Source organism: Apteryx mantelli, chromosome 28, assembly GCF_036417845.1.
Source record: "Apteryx mantelli isolate bAptMan1 chromosome 28, bAptMan1.hap1, whole genome shotgun sequence".
NCBI lineage: Eukaryota > Metazoa > Chordata > Aves > Apterygiformes > Apterygidae > Apteryx > Apteryx mantelli.
Window position 1 is genome coordinate 3,939,942 of NC_090005.1, and position 13,708 is coordinate 3,953,649.

The 13,708-nt window shown below is 56.0% G+C and overlaps 1 protein-coding gene across 1 annotated transcript; it reads right to left on the reverse strand.

The window, feature by feature from the left end:
* Positions 1 to 787: 787 nt before the first annotated feature.
* On the reverse strand, positions 788 to 7,238 carry LOC106497431 (E3 ubiquitin-protein ligase RNF113A-like). The gene is made up of 10 exons (XM_067312182.1): positions 7,122 to 7,238; positions 6,713 to 6,792; positions 6,491 to 6,595; positions 5,091 to 5,198; positions 4,365 to 4,474; positions 4,044 to 4,150; positions 3,473 to 3,562; positions 2,485 to 2,578; positions 1,573 to 1,679; positions 788 to 1,051 (listed from the first exon to the last, which is right to left on the reverse strand). The coding sequence occupies exons 1-10, from the start codon at positions 7,219 to 7,221 to the stop codon at positions 978 to 980; spliced, it is 975 nt and encodes a 324-aa protein (XP_067168283.1). The 5' UTR covers positions 7,222 to 7,238; the 3' UTR covers positions 788 to 977.
* Positions 7,239 to 13,708: the final 6,470 nt, after the last annotated feature.

The window sequence follows — 13,708 nt, forward strand, 5'->3', positions numbered from 1 at the left end:
TTTCTCCCTAGGACCAGATTTTTTGCATTTCTCTGGGCTCTTGATTTAATTATAGTAAGTAATCTTTATTTCCTAACCTCTTTTTAAAGGCTGCAGCTTATCAAAATCCACTTCTCTCTTTCCCACAAGCCTACTGGCTCACTGTACTTAAAAGCAAGCAACTTCACTAAAGCACAGCACCACTCAACAGGCAAGCCTTAGGGCTGAGTTAGTGACATGCAGGAGAGGATGGTTCCCTCACATTAGAGGGATGACTCCACAGAGGTATCATCCACTGAAAACCTGCTTGACTTAACTCCTGAATTCTCCTACAAACAGAGGTAGGCAAAAAAAGTCAGAAGGGAATACATTCCTTTAAGCTGTAATAAATAACAAACAGCTGCAGAAGTTTAGGGTATTTTCTGATGAGTTTACATTTCTAGGTTGAAGAAAGAACTTAATGCAAGCTAATATTTCTCTTCCATTCCCATGCTTTTAGCTCACTACAGGCTTAAATATTATGGATTTAAGTTACACAGTAGAAATGATCCTCTTTGCTAGAGGCAGCTTTATGCTTCCATAGCTAGCAGCAGGAAGCAAGCAGGGTAAGTGCAAAGCTGGGAGTGAAACAGCAGCACCTTGGTCAAGGGGGGGAAAAAAAGGCTATGAAGTAACTGAATGAACACAGCCTTCAACACCTCCTTCCCCAGAACTACTGCTGTACTCTGGTACACAACTGCTTGGGTCCTGTAGGCAGCATGCTGGTAGCAGGCAGTTGTACTCAGACGTGACTGGGAGTCCGACTTACCTGTTCAGTCTTGTGCCCTTGTGGAACAGCGAACAAAGAGTCCAGCTTCAGTCAGGACGCTGTTTTAGTAACTGCTGGTTGGATAAACAAGCACTGGCTACAGGTGCTGAGCCCGAGGCAACTGCTGAAATCAGTGCGTTTTTTTCCATGAAACTTTATTCAGCTAGATACAAAACAGGGTGCTTTGCTATTATGGATCATCTGCATGGTCTGAATGGTCTGACTCCTCCTCACCCTTGTGCTTTTCCAGTTTTGCCATAAGTTCTGAAAAACAGGAAGAGCAGGCATGAAACTCCAGGTGAAGAGGGGTATCCAACAGCAAAGCAAGCTATTCAGGACCTGTAAATACTCATCTCTTCAAAAACCAAGGCAAATAAATAACTTCTGATAGCTGCCCAAAGGCTCCACTAGGAGCTACCACCATTCACTGAGTGCAGAGAATCAGCTGCTGCAGCCAGTCTTTCAGTGCATTACTGACCAGCCAACTAGAGTGTCCAACAAGCTACTGCCTCCACTCCGCCAGCACATTCCCTCTACCCTCCCTAAAAGTGATTCTCCCAGAATTCCCCATCTGAGCAAGCACAAACACCCATTTTACACTTCCAAACCCTGTCAGACCATGATTTAAGGTCTCCAGGCACTAGAAGCTCTGCCTGTGGCCAAAAGCTGTGAGCTCCAGCCTACGGCTAGGCTGAACATCAAGAGGTTACGGACATCAGGAGGTGGTGCCATTTCTGTTCCAGATGCTCCTACTGAAAGCCTTCTCTCCCACAGGAGAGGGTTACCTTTTGCTGGGTTGAAGACACCATTGGTTTGCTTGTCACACACATAACAGCGTTGGGATTTGCGATAGTGTTGGAGGGCACAGCTCTCACAGAAGTAGTGCCTGCACCTGCAAGGAGAGGCAAATGCTATTGCAAGTCACCAGATAAAAATCATTGTATCCAAGAGTATAACTGACCCATGACTGACTAGCGAGCCCCTCAGGGTGCAAAAGTGAACTGCATGCAAAGCTGCCTCTGCAGCAGAAGCCTCCACTGTCCCCGTGAAAGGTATTTCAGCATCACTTGGCTGATGTGGAGGGACTGTACAGAGCCATCAGTGAACTCTTCTAGAGAAACCACAGATGCAAATGCTGCATTTAATAGATGTGGCTCCATTCCCTGGGATGGGGGAAGGAAGGAAGGCGAGGAAGGAAGGGGAGCGTGGAGATACCAGGTACCCAACAAGACAGTGAGCAGTGTGGGAAAGGTGTGGCAGGCAGGATGTCACATGTGAAGCCCACTTTGTCCCCAGCCTGCTCCTTATTCTGGGTAAGCTCTTTGCTTCCCCATGCTTTCATTTCTCAGTTCACACAGAGTCACATTCAGCGTTTAGGAGGAACAAAGGAAGCATGAGAACAGGATCTCAAGGTTCAGGGGAAAGATGATGAACTAAGGCACCATTTGTGGAAGTCTAAAAGCCCTTGGGCAACGAAAGCTTGAAGATTCCCTTCCAAGGAGCTGCTACAGATGCAGTTATGAGACTCCCTGGATATCAGAGGCCAAGACTTCACCTACCAGAAAAGCCAAGCCAGAGATCAAGCAGGTTCCACCCACCAGCCTGTGAGTATTGACTGTATTTGCCTAGACACTGAGTGACCAGTGGACTCAATCTACCACAGACCCTTGGTTTCCCGTGCCAAAACAAGCACTTACTTGGTGACCACGGGGTTCTTGAAGGAACTTCTACAGATGAAGCATTTGAAGGGCATATCCTCCTCATCACTGCTCACCTCATAGTTTTCCTCATCTACACAAGAGAAAGTTAACCAGACTGGAGCAACAGTAGAGGCAGCCAGGCCAGCCCATGCGTGGGGCATGAAATATTAAACATGGAGAGAGAACAGCATGTGGGATTGAATTTCTGCTGGAAACAATAGAGCTCTGGCATCTGGGTGTCACTGATGTCAGTAACACGCGTGGGACTGAGATATAATTAGGTCTAATGAGCCATCGTGCTTGTTGCTCATCTCACGAGCAAATTCTTTTCTGTTTCGCCTACTCGCTGCTATAAACAGCTATTTCCTCCGGCCCCCTCCTAATTTTTTTAGATTTTTCCCAAACCAGCTGCTGCCAAACTCTTTGGTTCCAAATGAACAGAGGACACCTCCTTTCCCTCAACTGCACAGAGGTTCACAAGCAACACCCAGCTGCAGCCTTGGGCTGCAGCCACAGACACTGTGAGAGAGAAATAATGCTGTGATGCACCATGAAAGCGCCCCAGCTCCTGTGTAGCTGGAAGGCAGGAGATGATAGCCGCAACTCCTTGGCGCCACACAGCTCACTTCTGGGGCCCACATAATAGCAGAGTGCTATGTTCTTCATAGAGGGCAAGAGCAAAGAATTCACCCTGGTGGCAGTCACTGGTTATCTGAAAACAGCAAATTTGCTCAGCACGCCCAGTGGTTACCGGCCCTAAGATAATCCCGCAGCAGGGAGTTCCACAGCTTTGTGGAACAAGGAGTCCTTTCTGTCTAATATTAATTCATCAGTGGCCCATGAAGTTCGAAGCAGCAAAGGACCCATTTCCTTCTTCCCCACCCAGTATCCCAGTAAGTCATGTTCACTCTAGAACATGAGAGAGGGCAGGACTTGTAGCCTCACCCAATGTTAGCTCAGGGAGAGAAGAGGGCTGGTGTCGTACCATTGACTCCGTAGCGGCCTTCATCCAATTCCCGTTCAATCTGCCAGCCGTGTTTGTAGTCTGAGCGATCGTGGAGGAATTTGCAGCTGTCTGAACAACACAAAGACAGAACAGTTAACACTCTTCTCCTCCTTCAGCTAGCTCTGTTGCCTAGCTGTTAACAGGACACCTCATTTAGGGGCAGCCCAAGCATCGTGCTCTGTACGCCGCAGCAGCAGCTCCAGGATTTATACACATGAGAAGAGAGTCACAAGCTGCAGCAGAATAAGTAACAGAAAATCCCACTGCTTCACTTGCGGAATAACCTGTGGGAGTGTGGCTCACCAGACCATCCCAGGGATCCTTCTGGATCCTCCGCTGGCTAGAGGCCATCAATTTTCAGAAAAGCCAATACAAATACCAAGGCCATATATGAAACAACTTTGCAACAGCAACTGCAAGCAAGCCCAAGTGCCCATAAATCAGCAACTGAACATTGTAGTGCCACACACATAGGTTCACAGGCTGGACACTCATTCCTTCTGCATTATCTGGGGCGGCACGTGGTCAGCTGCAGGCAAGATCTACTCACCTCCAAAGCCACAGAACCCAGTTTCCTTGTAGTCCTTGCAGATGTCGGGCTGGTAGTCCCATCGCACTGTGGCTCGCAAGTGCTCTGGAGCACGGATGGGTCCTTTTCTGAAAGGGTGGGAGAAGGCTCAGGCCGGGTGCGCAGCTGCAGTGGAGAAGGCCCCTGGGGGCCTGGTCAGAACCAGACACCGGACTTGTTAGACAGAAACAAGATGGTAATAACAGCAGAGTTCAAGCCCCAATGAGGTGCCTTTGGGGATGGTGCCTGAGCTCCTCTGTGGGTGCTGTGGGTCCCACTTCTCCAAGGCTCATCCCAACCTACCTCACCATTCCTGAAGAGGCATTTCCCATTGACGTGTCCTTGGGTTTCACATACTTCTGATAGTTGTTAATACCACGGTAAATTTTATCATCCTCCTTTCCTCTCAACTCCTAGGAAGGGGAAAGAAAGGTGATTAAGGGTCAAGTGACTCAGAAGAAGAGTCATGTCACAGATAAGCTCTCACCTCTCTGTCCCCAATCTCCTTTCCCAGCCCTGTCTTCCTTAACATCAAGAGGCCAGTAAAGCCAGAAAGTTCCCCTATTTACAAGGGAAACACTCTTTGCCTCTCAAATTTCCAGGGAGGAAGATTTCCTCATATTCATGTTTCAAGACTTCTTGGTGCTCCCGAGATCAGAGATGGCAGAGGCCTGGCTCCCTACTGCAGCTGTCAATGCTTTTTCATTCCAGCCGCAGTGCGCACGTCTCTTGTTCCAGGCAATTCCATCCTGGTTCGTAACATGCCTCCAGTCACAGACCCCCCTTAGACACAGATCCTCTGAAACACACCAGGCTCCAAGTGCTAAACTGACTGGAATAGCAGATCTATTAAACATGGGGGGGCTCTGTCTCACCACCTGCTTCTTCCAAAGACACCTCACGTGCCCTGGAGCTGCACAGCAGATCCACAAGACTCAAATGCTTCTTGACATGCGGGAGAAGCGGATGGTTAAAGCACACACACACCTGCTGCAGAGCGCTGGCTGTTACAGAGCAATGCTAACTGACCTCCTGGATTTTCTGGCTGCGTTCGAAGATGGCCTGGGCATCTTTCTCCTTCTCCGTGTCCAGTTCATACACTGCTGTGGCCCCCATGTCTTCTGGGCCAACAGGTTTCTGAAAAGCGAGAAGTACATGTGACAACAGTGAAGAGAAAACCTGCACAGGACAAAGAGCTCCTTGGCTGCTTGGAGGGTCAGTCACAGAGCAAGAAGTAACCAAGCACTGGACACGGTCTCCTTTACCTTCCACCAGTTTCCACCTCTCATAGCACCTGCCTGAGAGACACTCCCATGGGCCAGATCTCTTATATCCAGCCTAGTTTTGCAGAGACCAGAATGCTAATTACTGTTGGCTCCCAAGCTTAGCCTGCAAAGGGGGGGGAAAAACACCTGTCCTCATTTTGCTCTTTCAAGCTCAGCTTTGGCTTAGCTGGAAACTGAACTCGGATGTCCCATGTCTAACGTTCTAATCATGAGACCATCCAGCCCACACACAGGATGTCACGGCTGGATTTTTAACCCAGCTGTGGGTGGCTTACAGGCAGTTTTAGTTAATACAATGATCTGGTTTAGATTCTTGAATACATTAAATAGACACCTATTCCTGGGTTTTGTCAGATCTTCAGGAACAGCTGCACAGGAACTGAAGAACAATTTCAACTAGACTCAATTAAAACCAAATCCAGCTTATGTGCCAAAAGCTCCTGGAGCCCCAAAGCTGTCATCTGCTCCTGCACCATTCCCATTCTCCTACAGCAAGCAGTGCTGACAACATGTTGCTCCCCTGGGCAGCAAAACCGACTTGCTTATGGAGGAAAGAGAAGGAACGTCAACATCACCAGCGAAGTCCTTGGGATTTCTAGAGTTCTTCTCTATTTTCACTGTATTGTTGTCGCACAACTAGGGCACTGGATTACCAGGACCCCCAGGAGCCCCCAGCTGTCACTCCCAAGAAAACAATGCTTCTCTCTATCACCAGTTACACAGACAAAGATGGGAGTCCTTTATAAATCACCTTGAATTCTTTTGAGAAGGAAGGGGGTCCAAAACCTTAAAACATGAACCCAAGACCAGGGCAAACCTGGTTCAAGCACCTTTTCTAGTGAAAATTGTGTGTGATGCTGGACAAGTCCATCTTGGGGTTTTAGTTCCCACATCTACGGGGTAAAGGCCAACCTCAGATGGCATCTGACGATGCAGACGGTATCAGGAGAATAAACCTAGCATGAGGTGCTTGAGCATTAAGAGTGAAGCAGCTGGGAAGCGCCTCTATAGAAAAAAAAACAAACAAAAAACCAGGACCAGTTGATCCCCTATTCAGTGAGGGGGATGCTCCCTAGCCAGGCCACGATCAGCCAGTCCCACATGGCGTGGCACCCCCGGACCACATCCCTGCCCAGTCCTTACCGCCGACCTTGTCGATTTGTAAGTGACCCCGATCTCCTTTGACTGATCCTCCTCGTCACTGCTGCTCAGCGCGTACGCGGGCTTTTCCCTGACGCTCCTCCTGGTCTGAGGAGCAAGAAGAGGGCAGGTGTGAAGGACGGCAGGGCCCAGCACCCAGCGTGGGGCTCGGCAGGCAGCGGGGCGCCCGGGCAGGGCAGCGCCCGGCGGCCGCAGCTCCCTTACCTTCTGAATCATGGGGTTGGGGGTGTCCCGCCGCCGCTCCTTCCGCACCACCGTGCTGCCCTCCTCGCCGCTGCTGCTCTCTGAGGGGCAAAGCCCGGGGGTGAGCGGGCGCCGCGGGGCAGGGCCCGGTGGGGGCCTCCCCCGCCACGGGCAGGGCCCAGCCGGGCTGACACGGCGCGGGAAGGCACCGGGCCCCCCCCGCGGGGCAACGGAGAGGCCTGGGAGGAGGGCGGGACCCCCCCGCGGCCGGGGCCGGGGGGGCAGCGAGCCGCCCGGTGCTGTGGTACGGCCCCGCCGCCGGGAGGGGGGAGCGGGGCGGTCCGGCGCAGGCCCTCCCTCCCCTTCCCTCCCCGCCCCGCCGCAACGCAGCGGCCCCCGCGGCCCCCCTCCGGCTCGCGCCGCCCCTCACCCCGCTCCTGGTCGCTGCTCGGCCGCTTGCGCCGGCCGCGGCCCGCCGCCGGGCCCCGCTTCTTGAACACGAAGCTGCACACGGAGCCCTCGTCCGCCATTTTGCGCCGCCGCCCGCTGCCCACGGCGCAGAGAGACAGAGCGGCCGGGGCGGCGCCGCCGCGCTGCGCCCCCTGCGGGCGGGGAGGACCAGGCGCCCCGCCCCCCGCGCGTGACGTAGCGCGCCGGGAGCGGCGCCCCCGGGAGGGGAGGGGAGGGCGCCCCCCGTCGGCGGGGCGGGGAGCAGCGGCGGGGGCCGGGTTTGGGGGGGGCTGAACCCCCCCTGGGGGCCCCCGGGGGTCCCGTTGTCCCCGTCCCCGTCTCCATCCATCTCCCAGCGACGCTCGGCCTGCGCCAGCGGGGCCTTGCGCGTCGCCATAGCAACGCGGAATGGCGCCGAGCTGGGCCCCTTCGAGGGCGAAGGGGGCCCGGCCGTGGGCCGCCCCGCGCGGGCTCCCAAACCGCCCCGCGGGCTGAGCCCCAGCCCCACGGCTGCTGCTGGCATCGGCAGCAAGCGGGTCCGCGTGGGCATGTGTGCGAGGGCGCACGCGTGTGTGTTTGCATGTGCACGCATGGGCACACGTGTGTCTGCGTGTGCATGGGCAGGCGTACGTGGACGTGTGTGTGTCCGTGTGCACGCGCACGCATGTGTGCGCATGGGCACGAGTGTATCCGTGTTCATGCGTGTGTGTGCATGTGCATGTGGGCATGTGCGTGTGTGTGTACGCATGTGTGTATGCGTGTGTGTGCATGCACCTGAGTGCACGTGTGTGTGCATATGCTTGTGTGTGTGCATATGCATGTATATGTGTGTGCATGTGTATGTACATATGCATGTATATGTGCATGCATAAGTGTGTGTGTGCATGTGTGTGTGCACATGCATGTGCGTCTGCATGCATATGTGTGTGTGCATATGCCTGTGCATGTGTGTTCATGTGCATGCATGTGTGTGTGCATGCATATGCATGTGTGCTCAGGCATGTGCATGCATGTGTGTATGCACACGTGTGTGTGTGTGTGTGCAGCTGGGAGGGGGCCCCGCAGTGATTCCCACGCCAGGCAAGCAGGTGCAGGAAGGGCTCCAGTGATGGGGGGGGGGGGCTCACACTCACACGGGAGGTGGCTCAGGCCCCAGCCCTGCACCCATCCTCACCCCCGGGTGGGGGGCAGCACCTTTCCTCGCTTGCTGCAGGTTTCCGGCGCGCTGCCCCCTCTCCAGGGTGGCGCGGTGAAGCCATGGACGCTCTTTTCTCCCCCATGCCCAGATGGACATGGGCTCTGCAGCCCTGCCAGGCTCACGCTGTGCGATACGTGTGATCATGCGTGTCGCTGGGGCTGGATCTGCTTGGCAACAGCTAATTTTACTATCAAGTGAAATTTCTCTTTTATTTGCTCTCGGTGGCAGCCGGCCTTTTCATCACAGATGCAATTTGGGCAATGCGGAGCGGCAGAGGTGATAAACGGTGTCACTGCCGTCTCCTTGGCCGATAAGCACCGCCATAAATTCCTTAATCGTATTTTTTGCACTGGGGATGACGGCAATGCTCACCTGCCTTTGCGGCCGGCTGCTCAGCCCAAGCACGCAAGGTTTCCCGGGCTGCCGGCGGCTCCGTCGCGCCCCGGCGCTGGCTGCAGGAACGCGGGGCCGTCGCGGGCCCGTCCGTGCATCAGCCGGGCGCGGGCGCCGGGCGCAGGCTCGTGGCCTGTTTCGAGCCCGTGTCGGGCTCTTTCCAGCAGCACCGCTCTCCTCCTCCTCCCCTTTCTCTGCTCGCGGCCATCCCTTCTCCCACGGCTCGTCTCAGCCTTTGCCCCGGCGGCCTCCGAGTTCCCTTCGGGTTTTAACTCTAAACCTATTTGCTCGTAAGTCTTTTTGGCCGCTTTCGGGGGAAATTCCCGCCCGCCGAACTTCGGCCTCTCCGTCCCACGCCGCAGCGGCGACGCGGCTCCGGCCGGACGCGGCGATGCCTTCGATGGCCCCGTGAAAACCTGCACCCAGCCCGTCTCCGGCACCAGCTCCCGCTCGCGGGAAGAAACCCCGATTCCACTTTGCCCCCCAGAGCAGCTCGGGGCGCAGGGATCTCCCTGGCCGGGGGGTACGAGCAGGGATCTCCCTTGCCAGGGGGTGGGTATGGAGCAGGGATCTCCCTTGCTGGGGGATAAGGTCCAGGGATCTCCCTTTGCGGGGGGGGGGGGAGGGTTGGTGCAGGGATCTCTCTGGCCGGGGGGTACAGAGCAGGGATCTCCCTTGCCGGGGGGTACGGTGCAGGGCTCTCCCTTGCTGGGGGGGGGTACGGTGCAGGGCTCTCCCTTGCCCGGGGTACGGAGCAGGGATCTCCCTTGCAGGGGGATAAGGTCCAGGGATCTCCCTTGCCGGGGGGGGGGTTTGTTGCAGGGATCTTCCTTGCCGGGGGGTACGGAGCAGGGATCTCCCTTGCCGGGGGGGTTACAGTCCAGGGATCTCCCTCTGCGGGGGGGGGGGTACAGTCCTTCCTCAGCGACCGGTTTTCTGAAGCTGCGGGGGGGGAAGCGCGCGTCTCTCGCCGGCCCCGGCAGGCAAGGCTCCTCCAGGATCCGCTGGGGGATCCCACGGGAAGCCTCGCAGGGGCGAGGGGGCCCCGCGCGAAGCCCCTCGGTGGCGGCGGTGGCAGCGAGGCGGGCGAAGGCCGGGCGCCCGGCGGGGAGGCCGGGGCTTGGCGAGGCTGGTGGCGGCGGGGGCTCGGCGAGGGCTGGGGCTCGAGGGTGGCCGCACACAAAGGCGAGCGCGGCTCGAAGCCGGCTCGAAGCGGCGAGCCAATCACCGCGGCGGCCCCGCGATAAAAGGGCTGGCGAGGCGGCCGGGGAGGCTGCCAGGAAACGCTCCGGCTCCCCGAGCCCCGGCCTCCTCCGCCACCGCGCAGGGACAGCAGCGAGGCCACCTCGCCGGCACGCACGCACGGACGGACGCACGGACAACCCAACCCAACCCAACCCAACCCAACTCAACCCAAGCTGACCCGGCCCAGCCCGGCCTGGTCCAGTCCGGCCCAGCCTGGGGGGAAGCCTCCATCCCTCCGCTCCCTCCCGGCATTTCGGTGAGCCTCCCTCCGCTCGCGGGGAACAACGGGGCGGCGAGGAGGGAGGCGAGTCTGGGGTTGCGCCCCCGCGTTTGGGGACGGAGCGGGGTGGGGGGGGGGGGTGTGTGCGCATGGGGGGGGGGGTGACCCGCTGCCGGGACCCGCAGCCGGCCCTGCTCCCAGGTGGGGAGAGAGGGAGCCGCCGGGAGGGAGGCAGGGATGGAGGGAAGGGAGGAACGCGAAGGCGGAGGGAGCCGCGGAAAGCGGTGCCGCGGGATGGGGATTTCGTTCCCCCCCTCCACGCACCCGTCCCTGGGAGCAGGTCGGAGCTGCGCCTGGAAGTTTGGCTTTGGGGGGAGGCTTGGCTGCGGGAAGCGGTTTCGGGGGTGGGTGGGTGGGCTGCTCTTGAGATGCCGTCCGAGCCCCCGGGAGATTTTTGGGGGAGCAACACCAGCGCCCCACGCCCCGCGTGGGCTGGGAGCGAGAGCCGCGCTCGCGGGAAGCACCGGAGGGAGGCCGCCGGCGCCGCGGGGCGCAGCGTTTCGGGGGCTCGCTCCGGGCGGCGAGGTCCTCCTTTGTCGCGTGCCTGCTGGAGAGGGGCTGGACAGATCCATTTTACGAAGCCGATCGGGGGAAAAAAAGCAGAGATGGAAGAAAACCTGTTAGATTCCCAACTCGCTCAGCCCCCTCCGCGAATGCAGGGCAATTCTCAGTGGCGCCTCTCCCGGTGCCCCATCCAGCCCGGCTTGCAACCTTTGCAGCGACGGGTCTTTCATCACCTCCCTGGGGAGGCTGTTGCATGACTGCGAGATTTAATAACAACACGAATACCCCGAGCTCTGACACAGCCCTTAAGAGCCAGGGATCTCCCAGGGCTTCACAAAGGAGAGCAGCTCTGCTTGCATCGGGGTGGGGAAAGGGAGCCCGCAAAAACGAAGCGATTTGTCCGCTGTCATGCAAAAATAAGGTGCAGAGCCGGGAATCAGCCCTGGGGCTCCTGCGTCCTGGTCCTGTGCTGCAGCCACTAGGTTTTGAGCCAGTCCGATCTGTCTAATCCCACTGGATCGTTTGAGACCAGCTAAGCTACCTTGTAGGTCACATTTTTGATCAATTCGCCATGGATTTCTGCTGGGTGGGCATCAGCTTCGGAAGAACGAGCCAAGGCGGCGGCCTCGATCACGCCTCAGAGACTGGGCTTTGTCCGTCGAAGACGCCGTGCTAGGGCTCTCAGGGAAGACATCTGGCGCCCCAGCTGAGCTGTCGTGTATTTAAGGCAAGAAGTAGCATGTCTGCAACGTTATTAATGTAGATTACAAAATAATTCTGGTATTAACATCCTATTGAAACGGGAGCCCTGCAAGAAGCCAAGGGCCAGCTGAGACGTCAGAACCAGCCTCTTAGGCCAGCTCAGCACCAGGGGTGCAAAGTGACCGTTGCATCTTCTATTTCTCTAGCTCAACGCTAGCCGCCTGACCTTTTTTGGTCAACAAAAATCCCACAAGACTTCTCATTAGGGAAGGGAGTTCCTCTTCTGGTTTCCTTCAGCGAGTCAGCACTGCAGGCCTACAAATACCCCCTGCAGCCCCAGCTGGAGGTGGGATTTTTCTTTTCCTTGTCGCCCTTCCCCAGCTCTTGCAGCGCTGTTGTCCATTGTTCGGCAGCTGCCATGTTCCCCCGGAGGTGTCTGCCTTTCACTTCCCTGTAAGTCATTTTTATCTGCCATCTGGGGGTGTCGCAGAGCTTACCTAACTGTTAGTGAAGCTCTGGGTTGGAAAACATTAAATCTGAGTGACGGGATTATTGCAATCGTTATTAAACACACTTTAGATATATTTTGCACTCCTCTGGTGTGCCCATAACACTCTCCATATGGCCAGCTCACGGCTTTTCAGGTGCAAGGAGCCTTGACAACCTCCGAGGTGCCCCAGCACACAGCGCAGAGCCTCGCCGAGTCTTGCTTTTCCGCTTTGCTCCACTGAACCCCCAGGCCCCTGCAGAGCAGCGGATCCTGTACTGGGTTGCACATCTGGGACCCTAGTTGGGAAGATGGAGGTGGAGGCTGTGGCTGGCAGGGCTTTTTCAGGAGCTTTGCTCAAGGTATAGGCTAGCCCACATATGAAACTGCAATTTGAAATCAGGTATTTTACAGGTGATATCCCACAGGAGGAGATTAGCCAACTTCACACTTACAGGCTGTGTTCAGGGAAAGGGGAAAATTATACACAACTACAGGTCCATTAGTTTGAGTACAATAAAAGGTGAGTTTCTAGAACAGGTTTTGGAAGGGAAACCAAAGACATTGGGCTGGGAAGCAGAATAAAATGCAGCATGGTTTTCTCACAGATCACGTCAGGTCAGCTCTGTATCTTCCTTGGGTAGGATAACTGACTTCTAAGACAACAGGGCCCAATGAGTCTTAAGGAGAGCACTTGATGCAGTGCCCCAAGGAAATGATTATTTAAGGTGGAGACGAACTGTACACAAATTGGAAGGAGGAGAAGGAAGAGGACACAGAATTTTCCCCAGGGAGAGATGTGGGGACCGATCTCGTCAGAAGTCCCTTTAGCTCCCGGCTGAGACGGAAGAGCGCTGGCAGGACACAGGGAGCCGAGCAGGTTAGGAGATCTGCCAGCAGTGAGAAAAACCAGCCCAGCAGACAGGAGCATGGTGAGACAGGAGTCCTAGAAATGGCTGAAGTAGAGCTATGCCAAACCAGGCGCTTGGGGAGCTGTAAGGAGCCTGGGGGGAGCTCAGCAAGTGGAGGGCGCTGAAGAAGAAGGAGCATCTGGGATTGCTGGCAGAGGTGACAGGACACAGCCCGAGAAAGAACAGATACATTCAGGTAGGAAATTAGAAGGCAAGGTATCAGGTGAGACAGGAGATGTTTACGGAAGAGACCGTGGAGAAACTGAAAAGGGGAAGGAAGGCGCATTGACGGCTATTTGCTGCTTGTGTTCACTTGCACCAGGTTTATATCGCATTTAATTAACACTGTCCTGCAGAGCTTCCACATCTTTCTCCCAGTGAAGCAGTTTTTCCTAATGTCCACCCTGAACCTCCCAGCCTGCCGTTTTTGGCCATTGCTGCTTGCTGTATCATCTGGCAGCACTACTGAGAACGATTTGTCTCTGCTGTCTTCGTTAACTCCCCTTCAAGAAGGTGTAGGCCGCTTTTAGATAACCCCAAGCCTCCTCTTCACCAGACTAACGCAACTCAGCTCCTTCTATTTCTCCTCATCAGTGTTAATTTAGCAAACATCGGCTGGTGGCCACTCCAGCAGAAGTTCATGGACACCATGAGCTGGCGGGGAAAAAGCTAAAATAGAGCTGCAGCACCCCGTTTGCTCCAAGTCCTCCCTTTCCTTGGGGTTAGTAAACTCATCTCCTTAGCACTGGCCAAGCAGGGCTTTTCCCAGTGTCACCACACGTGACAGCCATGGCTCAGCAGTTTGTACAGCCAGTTGGTGGCATGGGCAGAACTGCAGTGCCCGTAA

What these genes read in the sequence shown, in the direction of transcription:
- LOC106497431 (XM_067312182.1), bottom strand. Translation starts at nt 7,221, where the DNA reads ATGGCGGACGAGGGCTCCGTGTGCAGCTTCGTGTTCAAGAAGCGGGGC. An exon ending in GAGCAGCGACCAGGAGCGGG is followed by an intron (nt 6,793 to 7,121) that starts GTGAGGGGCGGC and finishes TTTGCCCCTCAG; the next exon opens with AGAGCAGCAGCGGCGAGGAG. An exon ending in ACAAATCGACAAGGTCGGCG is followed by an intron (nt 5,199 to 6,490) that starts GTAAGGACTGGG and finishes CTCGCTTTTCAG; the next exon opens with AAACCTGTTGGCCCAGAAGA.